This window comes from Siniperca chuatsi, linkage group LG2, assembly GCF_020085105.1.
Source record: "Siniperca chuatsi isolate FFG_IHB_CAS linkage group LG2, ASM2008510v1, whole genome shotgun sequence".
NCBI classification, from domain to species: Eukaryota; Metazoa; Chordata; class Actinopteri; order Centrarchiformes; family Sinipercidae; genus Siniperca; species Siniperca chuatsi.
Genome location: NC_058043.1, coordinates 7,327,587 through 7,340,629, shown reverse-complemented (window position 1 = coordinate 7,340,629; position 13,043 = coordinate 7,327,587). Strand labels below are relative to the sequence as shown.

The window sequence follows — 13,043 nt, the reverse complement described above, 5'->3', positions numbered from 1 at the left end:
ACAGGAGTGTGATGCTAAATTGGAGAAAAATAAATGTTTTCATCCCTTTAAAATGTTGACTGCTCCATCCAAATCATCCACAAGTCACCAAAATGCATTTTAGCATTAAGTCATCTAATCCAGTCACAAAAGTTAATTTCATCCTAAATGTTACAAATTATTATAATAATAATTTGATATTAATTTGTAATCACTGAACACTATATAGTGTTGTATATATACATATATTATATATATATAATATATATATATATATATATATATATATATATATATATATATATATATATATATATATATATATATATATATATACTATATATATATATATATATATGATGATCACATTAATGGGAAATGATGCATCTTAGCTAACCAATAATTCAAATAGTTTAACTGAATGTTTTTTAATTTAACAGTCTGTTCACTTCCTGTAGACAGATAGATAGAGTCACTGTATCTGACTGATATTAATATTTATTAATTTATTTACTCAGAAATAAGCTAACAGCTAAAGGATGAAACTGGTACAAATATCAATGTCAGTTATGAGTCAAAATTATAGTTATGTACTTATCTATTTTATTTACTTATTTAATTTGCTACCACAGTTATATTTAATCAACCAATTACACTTGTACACAAAATGTTATGAGTTATATTTATGTTTAGGAAAGGTGCTGATTTATCCAGTCAGATTTGTGCTGTATGTCCAGAACAAGTCTGACCTGTGCTGCAAGAGTCAAACAATCTTTAATTTACACAATATAAATATGTGACTTAAATCTGCAGTAATAGGTGTCCAGTAATTTCCACTGATGATGGATGAATCTCACAGTAAAACAGATCCCTGATTATAGCTCCCATGACCCAGGCTGTGTTTCTATAAACAAGGATGCTGGGTAATGTAGTGCAGTCAGAGTAAACATATTAAATAATGAGTTTTACTGACTGGTTCCATAGAAATCAGGCTAAATATGACTTCAGTCTGTTGTAATCTGGATCAGTTTAGGATCAGAAACCTGAGACAGTCTGTGACACTCAGGAGGAGGCGACGAAGACTCCCTGCAGGTTTCTTCATCCGTTGACAATGCGGGAGGAGATTTGTTGCGGCAGCGTGTAGACGATGAGGGCGAGGAAGAGCATGACGATGACAAGGATGACCAGAGCGATGATGAACTTCTTGAACTTCTTCCAGATGAGGAAGATGAAGGTTTTCATCGGGTTGACGAACCAGTTGAAGCTGGTGGTGGGACGACTAGAGAGACGACAGGAGACAGTTTACACCTGTTAACACCTGGACTGAGTCTACAATAGGCTAAATGTCTGGTCACATCAGCATTTATATTTATATTTTGCAGCAAAATCAGTTCACTTAAATGGAATCGCTGGATTCACTCTCAGGGGCGATTTTTCACATTGATTTTAACTTTGGTGAACTTTGACAGAAGAATTCGCACTGTTGACCAATAGCAAACAGTCTTGAGAGTCCTGACCTTTCAGAAATACTTTATTGATCCCCATAGGGAAACTCTTTAAAACTCTTTGAGGGAACAGAGAGCTGGAAAATCCAAAAGGGAGGAAGCTACCATAACTTATTAGCTGTGTGTCACCAACCAGTCTTATGTAATCTCCTCTGTCGGAGTATAAACTGCTCCACAACAGCGGCATGTCAAAATGCCAGGGAAGAGTAAACAGCACAGCAAAGAGAAAACAGAAAGAGGCTTGGAGAGCTATTTTGACTGACTAGCGCTAGCATGTTCCCAGCTCGTGTTAGCCGTTAACCTGCCTGCTACAGTAGTTCATCAACTAGTGCTGTAGTCACTACATCACCAAGAACCACATATTTCACAAAGAAGCGTGGATGAATTTCGCTGTGCCACTTTCTGGTCTGACCTGGCCTTAAAGGTTCATAGTTTTTCATGTCCAGACGGTGTAGTCCCTCATTCGTCCAGGAGTGTTCTATCATAGAAAAGGTTTCAGTCATAGTCATCTGGACACTGTTTTCAGAATCGAGACGTTTCGGCTCCCATCAGGAAGTCATTCACAATTGAGAATAACTTCCGGATGGGAGCCGAAACGTCTCGATTCTGAAAACAGTGTCCAGATGACTACGACTGAAACCTTTTCTATGATTTTTCATGTCCATTGTAAAACAACAGAATCAACATTGAAACAGTTTTTGCTTGTTGTAATCATTCCTCCTGTTCATACTTGGCATTGAAAGATTGCCTCGTTATGCGCTTTAAATGTAAGATGGGGGAAAAAATCCCCAAATCCAAGTTAAAATTAGTTATTTCAAATCAAGTAGTTTTTGGTATGAAGTTCCCTTTTTGCTTTACTGCCCCTCCACCGCAGCTTGGCTTGGAAATATTGTCCAGGGAAACACAAAGAGGGAATTTCATACTACAAAGACAGTAACTTTGGAAGATATCCTCTTGATTTGACTAACTGAGACTGCCGGAGCCTCATGTTACCTTTAGATAAACTTTTGAGTGTATTTTTGCAACAAACAAGGAGAGTAGATTTTGTCTCCCATCACTTACATTGGAAGCACATTAGTAAGGGATCTCTTAATGTCAGGTATGAACAGGAGGATTGACTACAGTGTACTGGTTTCAGTGTTTATGTGGGCACCTGACTATTGTTTTAATACAGAATTGAAAAATTGTGAACCTGTCCTTTAACAGTGTGTGTGTTAATGTGCGTGTGTGTGTCATACTTTGGTTTGTCCAGAGGCTCCGGCTCCTTGCGGGCCCGCCCCACAGGGTTGGCCTCCGCCTGCTCTAACGTCACTAGCTGAAGCTCCGCCTCCACCTTCCCCTTCACACAAAAACACAGTTTCAAGTATTCAAACTGGAGTTTAAATTAGAATTAGTATTTACATTTGCAGTAACATTAGTACTGTAAATTCTCAATTAGAAGCTGTTATTCAAACAAAGGCCAGTCCCTTATAAAAGCCTGGTAAAACACATCGAGGGGGGTGGAATTACCTCTACTATAATGTTTCACATGGTAAATTCAGTATAAAGTACATTTCTACAACATCAATTCAATTAGTACAACAACAGAGTCGTGTCATACTCACCACTCTGCTGCTCTGAGTTAATGTTTAATACTAATACTGTTTCCAATCACGGATTATTTCCAGTCGCCTCTACATTCCCTTTTTGTGCTGTTAAGCTAAAATCAGTGACACTCAACACATCCTGTGCAAATGTTTCATATTAAAAGCCTACCAGGAAAGGGAGGAAAAATGTTCTTTCACCTGCTGGAAGGCTTTTTTAATGACTTGAATTTATTTTTTTAATTTTGAAATATAAAAAAGACATCAACACTGTAAATCAGAGCAAATTCAGCCTGTTTTCCAACTCACAACATCTCCAATTTTCTCTCCCCATCGCTCCATTTTGTAGTTACTGTAAAATTCTACAATTATACTATCTCAAAAAGTCAGATCTTAACTGCAAATATGTATTTACTGCGTCTTGCCCTTGTCGGGCAGCATTAGCATTAGTATATTGTTTTTTTTTGTACCATTAGCAGGAAAGTGTTGCCGCTGCTGTCGGTGTACTGGATGTCCTCCTGTCGCATATTGCTCCTCTTGTCTTTGTTCTTCTTCTTCTTGCGTCCCTTCTTCTTGGCCTCCTCCTTCTCCTTCTCCTCCCTCTCAAAGTCCTCGGCTGTCTTCATGCGGGTCAGCGGCCACCAGCCCTTCATCTTCTTGGCGCGAAAGATGGAGAATCGAGGGCTGGCCCGTTCCTTCGCCATCTCGATCGTACACTTACTGGATGACTTTGCTGCTCGCACCATGTCGTTGAGACTTAACTCTATGGAGCCTGAAGAACAAAAGAAAGATGATGAGGGTGATGAGGAAGAGGATGTTAGTATCAAGTATTTGCTCTGTAATGTACTGAGGATACACTCTGGTTTTGGTGAAGCTGTTGTCTTCCATGATGCACCCTGAATCTTGAATAAAATGGTTGCATGAAAAAAAAAGGCCACTCTGAAATGTTCAATTTAAAGTGTCTGTCACCCAAACTACAAATAAATTATTTAGATTTTATTTGTCCATGTTTGGAGGTATCTGTATCTGAGATTTCTGGGGTGAATGGAATTTAGTCTGGGCTGCTCAAAGTGTTGGGAAAATGAAATTTTAAACATTCACTCTTTCAGAAACAGTGGTTAAGTTGACAACTCACAGTTGAAATAGTTGACAGGGAAGTTTGTGTTTCATGAAGTAAATAAAAGCGAGTATTCAAGTAATGGCTGAGTCTCAAATACTAGCCCAAATGACTCACTCACGAATGAATTCCAGTCGCTCTTTGGTGTTTTTTATTTTATTAAAATCGCTGTTAAGATACTGTCAATGCAACACTGCAGATGCTGCAGATTAAGAGCCTTCCAGGAACGGGATTATGCTCTTTGAATTGCTTTTACTGCGCAAAAGTGTTGCAGGACTGTAGTGCAGTTGAAAAAACAGCAAAATAGAAATGACTGGAATTAATAAAAACACTATTTCAGTTTGAGAGTGGTGGACATCAGTACAAAAACATTAGTGCTGTAAAAATGGACATTATACTGAATTTAATACAGGAGCAGGTCAGAAAAACATGGGGAAGCTTCTTACAAAAATATGACCAAATACACCAAAGAAATATCTTTATAGATGTCTTTATAGAATTTATAGTCCTGTCTATCTGTGTGTCTCACCCAGAAAGTCGTTGGAAGCGATTCGGTCGTAGTCCCAGACCTGCAGTGTCAGAACAGCCGGCTGTCGAAACTCCGACTCCTCCAGAGAGAAAATGGACTCCTTCTTCTTATACACCACCTCTTTCTACAGGACGAAAGGAGATTTATTTCCACTTAGAACCAGGCTGCAGTGTTCATTACAGCTACATGAATAAACACCACCGTGATGATTTAGTTATTTTAAAAATGTAAAGTTTGTCCTGAGGGTGGCGCTAGAGGAGAGATCATGTGGTCATTAAAAGCTAAAAGGTTCATCCTCTGGAGAGCAAGAATGTGATTAAGTAGATAGTGAAATATCTGTCTTCGGACCCAAGTTTACCAATCAGTATCTCCCTGGTCACGCTATTAATGAAGCAAGGAACAATGAACGACAGAATATTCATTGATATAAATTTTAACAATTTTGTTATTAATCATCCATCAATCAAAAACTCCAACCAGTCTTTGGTGTCAGCTTCTCCAACATGAAGATTTTCTTGCTTTTCTCAGTTTTATATCATTGTAAACGAAATATATTTGGGTTTTGGACTGTTAGTGCGACAAAAAAAGGCATCCCGTTGGATTCTGGGAACTGCAATGGACATTTTTCACTATTTTTGGACATTTCATAGACTAAACTAAACTAAAATTATTTCCTTAATTATAAAGATAATGGACAGATCAATTAAAATAATCATTAGTTGTAGCCCTAGAGGCACTAGAGGAAAAGTCAGGAGGTCACTATAATCATCAAGATTCATCTAGGGATCAGTGGAAATGTTGACCATCAGCAGGTCCAGTGTATGTGTGTATGTATGTGTTTGTGTACCTCAGTAGGAAGGTAGTCGAAGCGGAACACAAATCTCCAGTTAAAGTTTCCTTCTCCAGTTAGGGAGTTGAAGTGGACATCAGTCTCCTGTTTGTCTCCTTCCAGTCCCTTTATCCAGCTGCACAGTAAGTAGAACTGAATATAACAGAGCCTTCAAAGCCAAGCAATGCCTAATTCACTGTTCAAAGTCCACTAAGCCACGCCCCAAATTGTCACTGTTGCTTGACCTGTCAAGGTTTCCATTCTTGCAACGCACATATTCAGTTTACAATGATAACGGAAGATTTACCATCAAAATTCATATCTTTCAAACAATGGGTCCTTGATTTCAAACAGAAGTTAACAAAAGCAGCTTCTCATTTCTAGCAGTTGATTTTGCTGAAATGATGACTGTAGCTGTCAGAAACTGAGTTTTTTTATGTTTCCAGCTAACTCGTTTGAAACAAGAAACCTGTAAAAGGGTCTTAAATATGCATTGATGGCGACATAAAAGATATAATGACTGAAGCTAAAGAGAAACAGATCCCGGGTAAAAAGTCAGCATCCTCACCAGTTGATGATCCATGTAGCAGACATGGAATTAAAGAAATAGCATAAGTTCTTGTATTGCAGCATAGAGCTAATTTGTCTGCGTATTATAAGTATGATAAAGAAAAATTTAAGATCAGACTGTTGTGTTGTTCTTACAAACTCCCAAGCTTACGTACTTGTTCGTATGTTCAGTACAGTACATAACAGCTTTCATCTTTAACCGTACAAGAGAAAGGGCTTTTAGGATGAGGACAAACTGATGTGTTTGATGAATGATGAACGTAATGCTATCTCAGGTAATGTTGGCTGGAGTTACGGGAGTGAAAACTTCTTCAAATCCAACAAAGAGTAGGACAACGCCGCTGACGTTACCCTAAACTCTGACATAGTAGCATCCAGGACCGGCTCCAACACATTGGGAAATACTACACAGTAGTCATGAACAGGGCTACTGTAGTATGAAATGCTATCACAGTAGATGCCCAGTATCAGATAGTTAGTTAGCCGGACATGCTAATGATTACAGCTCCCACTGGAACAAACACACTGTTGAATCTATTCCTTACACTTTTGCTCTTTGGTGTACTTGGTTTTGGAAAGGCAAAAAAGACACTCCCCCTTCAACTAAAGAGTTATGTTCTCTTCTCAGATTGTTTTATTTTAATCCTTTTTAGAGTCCTGAGGAGGTAAAAATCTCCAGTATTTTAAGGGGGAAAAAAGCAAAGATTTGAGAAAAATCATAAAAAATAAACATAATTTTGTACAGTAAAATGTTGTTATGCTGTTAATCATTTTACAACCCTTCAGATTTATCTCAACCCCCCCAGATATGTGTGTATGTGTGTGCTTGTGCTTGTGAATCTAACCCTTTAACGTAGATGTCGGAGGACGGATCACCGGTGAACGGGTTGACATCGTCCAGAAACACGTCATCAGTGTTCCAGATGATCACACGCATCTCATACCTGTCGTCATGGAAACAACAACAAAGATTACGTATTGTAACTCCTCTATTCTATTTTTTTACACTACTCGATAGTGTGTTGACCTACTGTTCGGGTAGGCGGGGCTTGATGTCAACAGGGGGTGGAGCCGGGACATCAGTAGGAAACATGTCCACCCACATATGAAGGTAACCCTGGAACACACACACGCACACTGCTGATGACATGTAGTAATACCAGTAGCAGTATGTTGTTGTTGCTGTTGTTGTGACTGTTTGTGCTGTAGTTATTGTTTGTGTTGTGCTTACCTGTGGTAGTCCAGGTTTGTCCGGGTTCAGCAGGGACCGGATCTCCACATGCTCTGGGACCAGAGGAATGGCTCCGGGGAGGAACTCATTCATCTCCCCCCAGTGCTGCAGCACGCTCAGGGCGGCGTGCTCCTCCATCTCTGCCTCCTCCTCTGGGGTTCGCTGGTTCTTCTTCAGCAGAACTGACAATAACAACAACACTGCTGTATAATACAATACTGTTACTGCTGATAGTCTTGTACAGCTGGTACAGCTGGTAGAGCTGGTGGTTGCTGTGGTATGAGGAGAGCAGCAGTAGTACTACTGTGTCAGTAGTAGTAGCAGCAATGGTAGAACAAGTACTGTATTAGTAGAACAAGTAGTGGTAGCAACACTAGTAATGGTACATGATATTGTATATATGGATAATTATGGACTGCTCACTTCTACTTTGTACATTATATTCATATATAAGGACATTTCAGATTATATAATCTCTTACTTAATGTCTAACTGCATCTGCCTAGGTGTACCTGTGTGTCTGTCCTACCTTCAGGTACTGCGTCAGGTGGGATCTTGAAGATTTTGTTGAGGACTTTGACCTCAGATGTTCTGTACTCTGGAGACGGGATGCCGTTCTCCCTGCAGAGCTCAGCCAAGATGGCCGATGGCTTCTTCCCATCACGCCACTTATTGTAACCGTCACTGGAGAGAGAGAGTCAAGTAGATGGACACACAGATAGACAGGTAAACATTTAAAGAGACAGGTACTCTACTGACGAAGAACGTAATACATACAGAAGTTCCTGTACTAATATCTCATAATTCTACTATTGATGTGTCATAGTGGTAATAATGTGTCTTAGTTTTGGTACTAAATTGTCAAAATTACTGGTTCTAACATATTGTAGTACTGTTTATATCTGTTTCTAATGTGTCAGAGTTCTGATACTAACATGTCATAGCACTGGTAGTAACCTTAATTAGTTTTGGTACTAAAGTGTCATAAAACAGGCTCTAACATGTTGTAGTACTCTTTCTTACGTGTTTGAGGTCTGGTTCTCATCTTTTAGTTATGATACTAATGTGCCACAGTTTTGGTACTAACATATTGTAGTTTTGATACTATTGTGTTGTAGTTTTGGTACTAGTATGTTCTACTACTGGTACTATATCAGTTCTAGTTCCAACATGTCACATTTTTTATACTAACGTGTCATAGTTCCAGTACCAACATGTCATCGGTCTCAGTCTAACGTTTTGTAGTTGTGGTACTAATGTGTCGTAGTACTGGTTGTAAAATGTTGTAGTTTTGGTTCTAACGTGTTCTAGTACTGATTCTAACATGTCGTAGTTCTGAAACTACCGTCATGTAGTTGTGGTACTAACGTGTCATAGTAAAGAGCCAGACCACAGCAGGCTCTGTGGCGGCTGTAGAACCGGTTCTCCAGGTCAATCCGTGTTTCGCCAATGACGTCATCAGACCCCACAAGATCGTGGTCCATCACTGAGATAACCAACTCTGTATCCAGCGGGAAAGACACTGTGAATTCAAACACCCTGAAAGACAGTGTCAGACATACAGACAGTCAGACAGACAGTCAGAGAGTGTTGGACAGGTACAGGTAGACAGACAGGTACTGACTCTCCAAACGTGGGGTTGAGCTGTTTGGGGATGTATCGATCTTTGGTGTCCAGACTTTGTTGTCCAGCTCGGACCACCAGATACGGATCGGATTTACCATTTGGGTCTGTGGGAGCCAGACTGGTGGCCTGCAGGACACAAACAGAGACAGTAGAACACACAGTAGAATACAAACACTGTACCAACTGGGTTTAAATTTGTTTAAACCCAATTGTTTAAACCCAATTTTTAAAACCCATTTACATTGTGAAAGGTTGCTGTTTAGCAGCCAACTCTCATATCTCAGATGATTGAGCATCCTTGGATGCCTTGAAACTGTGTAAAGTCATTGTAGGAGATTTTATAAAATGTTGGACTGTTCGAGTAAGACAGAGACAGAGAGACAAGTACCTTAACGATGTAGACTCGGACCAAGACTTTGATTGGTGAGTTTTTGGGGATTCCATTGGTGATCTGACACTTGATGTCTTCTTCGTTTCCTGAATCAATCGGATAAACCAGGAAGGAGCCCTGGGGATGGAGAGCATGGAATAATAAACACATCGCTGCAGACTAACAGACAGACAGACAGACAGACAGACTCCATCCACAGTACCTTGTATTTTCCCATCAGCCTCTCTTCATCATCATCCTCCTCATCCTCACCACTTGTTCTGCCTTTGTACAGCGGGAAGATCTGCAGCCAGTCCTGAAACTGACCGAACTCTGACTCCAGATCACCTCCATACAGCTGAACATATAAACAGAAGAAGAAACTTTAAAAATCTACCGTTACTCCGTTACTGTTCTGCCTTCACTTGTGTGCCAACATCATGATACAAACTCAATGGAAAGTTATGTTCTGTCTTAAACAAGAAACTAAAGGTCTTATGGGTCCACTGGGTTCATCGTATTTGAGACCCAATCCAGGACCAGAATCAGGTTGGGTCCAAATTATATTCTTTCTAATCTAAGGGTGCAACAATAATCATCGTAGTCGTCAAAAATCGATGACCAAATTAGTTGCCAGTTAATTTAATTATCGATTAGTTGGTGACATCATCTGGCTGTAGTGACACTGCTTACTGAAGTGAAGTGAACAATAATGCAATGGCAACACCTTCATGACTAAAAACCTCCAAAGTGAGGGAGCATTTCACTCTTAACTCGGCCAAAAAGGTTGTGTACTGCAACATTTGCGAAGCTAACCTTGCCTGGCATGGGAGCACATCAGTTCTGTTGGAGCATCTGAAGAGGAGGCATGTTGGCTCTCTGGATGATGAAGACTCATCTCGGTAAGCTAGTTAGCTAACTTAATGTTAAAGCTAGAGTGCGGGACTTTTACATATAAATGAATGTCCGTTACATTCGAGCCCTTGACAAATGAGTTCATGCTGATTGAGCCTATCACCGTCAGGTAAATGTCTCTGTATTCAGCAGAGTTTTTAAATCATGCTGGCACACTGGTAATGATGCGTTTTATGCCAACCAGCAATGAGAGAATGTTTATTATTGAGCATAATTTATTTTGATTGTATAGTTTGTGTTAATATGCTTTGGCAACCAAAACAGGAAAGTTCATTAAAAGACGTGTTTTTGAATGAGGAATTTATCTTTATTGTCTTAATTGTTAGTTAGCACATGCCTAAAACAACCTCAAGCTAAATTTAAAAGCTGATAGCTAAATAAGAGCCATTGAGTAATTGTGCGATTCATAATCCGAATAGTCAATTATTTGTTTCTATAATCGATAGATTATCAAAATAGTTGTTAGTTGCAGCCCCAGTTTAATTAGGTCTGGTAGGATCCCGATGTATAGATGCTGGTCACAGATCTGTGTGTCAATATGTCTGATACCCAAGTGGATTCGAGTTGACTGTGTCTGTTTTTTTGGATCGGGCCTGATTATCCCTGGGTCTTTTTTTTAAGACAGGGTCTGACTGTCCTCACGTCTTATTCATGAGAGAGGGTACCAGGAAATCAACAGATGGATTGGCAGTAATGCAGACATTGTACCAGACTGTTGTGGTGAAGAAGAAACTGAGCCTGAAGGTGAATGCCTTGATTTACCAGTCAAACTATGTTCCAAACCTCCCAGATGGTCCTGAGCTCGAGTAATGACTGAATAACTGAAAGCAGTTTCCTGTGCAGGGTTTCTAGGCTCACTTTTAGGGACAGGGTGAGGATCTCAGACATCCTGCAATCCAAAACCAGATGGGATTCTCCCATCGGGTTTGGGAATGCCTTGGGATCCTCCAGGAAGAGATGGAGGACATGGCTGGGGAGAGGGACATCTGGGCCTTACTTAGCAAGTTGCCTCTGTGACCCAGGCCTGGATTAGCGCTAGAAAATAGATGGATAGATGGATTTGGGTAGGCTTTCCACAGGTCCATTTTGGATCAAGTCCCAAAGTTTGGATGCATGACAACCTCTACATCAAACCTTTATGTTCTGGCAGCTTCTTGAAGTAGGTAACTAAAAAATGTAATGTTCTTCAATCTACTTGTTATTCAAGTAGGAAGACATAAATGTCCTCTCTACAGGTAATCTCCAGCAGAATCTCTTTGTTTTAGGTTGAGCCATTGTTTTACCCTGGAAAGAGCAATAACACACCTCATATCAGGGCTACCTTAGGTCCTGCTTGGATTTTAGACCTAACTGTTGCACTTAGTATCAGGATTATTTGAACTTTAACCCTGTTTACCTCTGACCTTTCAGCACATTTAATCAGATTACAGATGGCTGACCATTAAAGGGCAGAAAAACATGTTAGCAAAGAAGTGTCTTCTTCCACACCCAGTGGGTTTATCAGAGCTTGTTTTGTGAAAACAGCTGCGTGCTGCTGCTAGAAACGGGGTTGATGAGAGTGCTGAGGCTAAACCATACAGTAAATGTGCTGTGAAACCAAAACTAGGATTTAAGAAAGGCTAAAAAGCTGTTGAGCTGCAAAGTTGGTGATAATTCTCTTTGTTCACAACTACCAGAGACTCATTACATTCACATTACACACTGATGTCAGTGCAGCCTGGACTGACAGACTGGACTGTAAACTATCAAATCACAGTGACTTCACACCTTTAGTGTTGCAATATTCTTGCGTTTGGGTGGCACAGTCTCCACCTCCACGACATCCTCCTCCTCCTCTTCGATGTTCGCCATGGTCAGATTCCCTCCATCTGAACAAAAAAGAAAACAACACTATCAACACTAACAAACACAACTCTGTTAACACTGTTTTCATTCATCTTTTGTGATGATATTTCTTTTTGTGGTATGTATATTTTTATGTTTATAGATGCAGATTGTTGACTTTGGTTTTGTAATTACATGTTCAACTACGACATTTGGCTGCAATGATCCCGTGTCCACATACTTGGACACACTACATGGCTATGTAATGTACCTCTTTATTGCAACACTGATTCTGAAAATCTGCCCTCAGACTGACATGAGAAGAAGGTAAATGATCCCTGCATGTCTGTAAAAACTGTACTGACTGAGTAAAAGTCATAGTTTTATCACAGCAGCTTCAAGTGGACATTAGAGGAACTGCAGCTGAACATACCTGACACCAACACTCAGCTGCAGATTGGAAATATCAGCTTTATGTGTTGTAGCTCTAAAATAATTTAAATAATAAATAATTTAATATTTTATCAAATGGACAAATATGGCAAAATACACATTATTATGGCTGAAATAACAATGTAGGAGTTCAAACTGTACCTGTCTCTGCTTGTTCCTCCATCTCCTCCTTCTCAGCAGCCTGCAGACAGTTAACACGTCAGACATGGTGAGTAAAGAACTGATTTATTAATTAGTGTCGTTATTCACTTCTTAAAAGCTAAAATGTGTATCTTAACATATATTCACTGTAAAGAAATTCCATTTTAACGTGTAGCCTGGTGTTGAGCTGTGATCTGTCTTATCAGCTGAAGCGCTTTGAGTAGTCAGAAAGACTAGAAAGGTGCTATATAAGTACAGTCCATTTACCATTTACCATTTATTCTCTTTTGTTTCACATACTCATTTTTGGAAAAGTCCAGAAACAAGAGAAACTATGGAAGCACATTGGATTCACAAAAGAATAAAGAATG

General features: G+C 39.6%; 1 protein-coding gene across 1 annotated transcript in view; it reads right to left on the bottom strand.

The window, feature by feature from the left end:
- Positions 1-461: 461 nt before the first annotated feature.
- fer1l4 (fer-1 like family member 4) overlaps positions 462-13,043 on the bottom strand; it is a 43,014-nt gene continuing 30,432 nt past the window's right edge. Inside the window, exons 35-49 of the mRNA XM_044173036.1 lie at positions 12,673-12,712; positions 12,022-12,122; positions 9,563-9,697; positions 9,358-9,477; positions 8,968-9,095; positions 8,712-8,882; positions 7,873-8,027; positions 7,344-7,525; positions 7,144-7,229; positions 6,958-7,056; positions 5,561-5,678; positions 4,714-4,837; positions 3,538-3,839; positions 2,723-2,823; positions 462-1,258 (exon numbers count right to left, since the gene is read on the bottom strand). Coding sequence (XP_044028971.1) covers positions 1,078-1,258; positions 2,723-2,823; positions 3,538-3,839; positions 4,714-4,837; positions 5,561-5,678; positions 6,958-7,056; positions 7,144-7,229; positions 7,344-7,525; positions 7,873-8,027; positions 8,712-8,882; positions 8,968-9,095; positions 9,358-9,477; positions 9,563-9,697; positions 12,022-12,122; positions 12,673-12,712 — 2,043 coding nt within the window. The 3' untranslated portion in view covers positions 462-1,077. The remainder of the gene's footprint in view (positions 1,259-2,722; positions 2,824-3,537; positions 3,840-4,713; positions 4,838-5,560; positions 5,679-6,957; positions 7,057-7,143; positions 7,230-7,343; positions 7,526-7,872; positions 8,028-8,711; positions 8,883-8,967; positions 9,096-9,357; positions 9,478-9,562; positions 9,698-12,021; positions 12,123-12,672; positions 12,713-13,043) is intronic.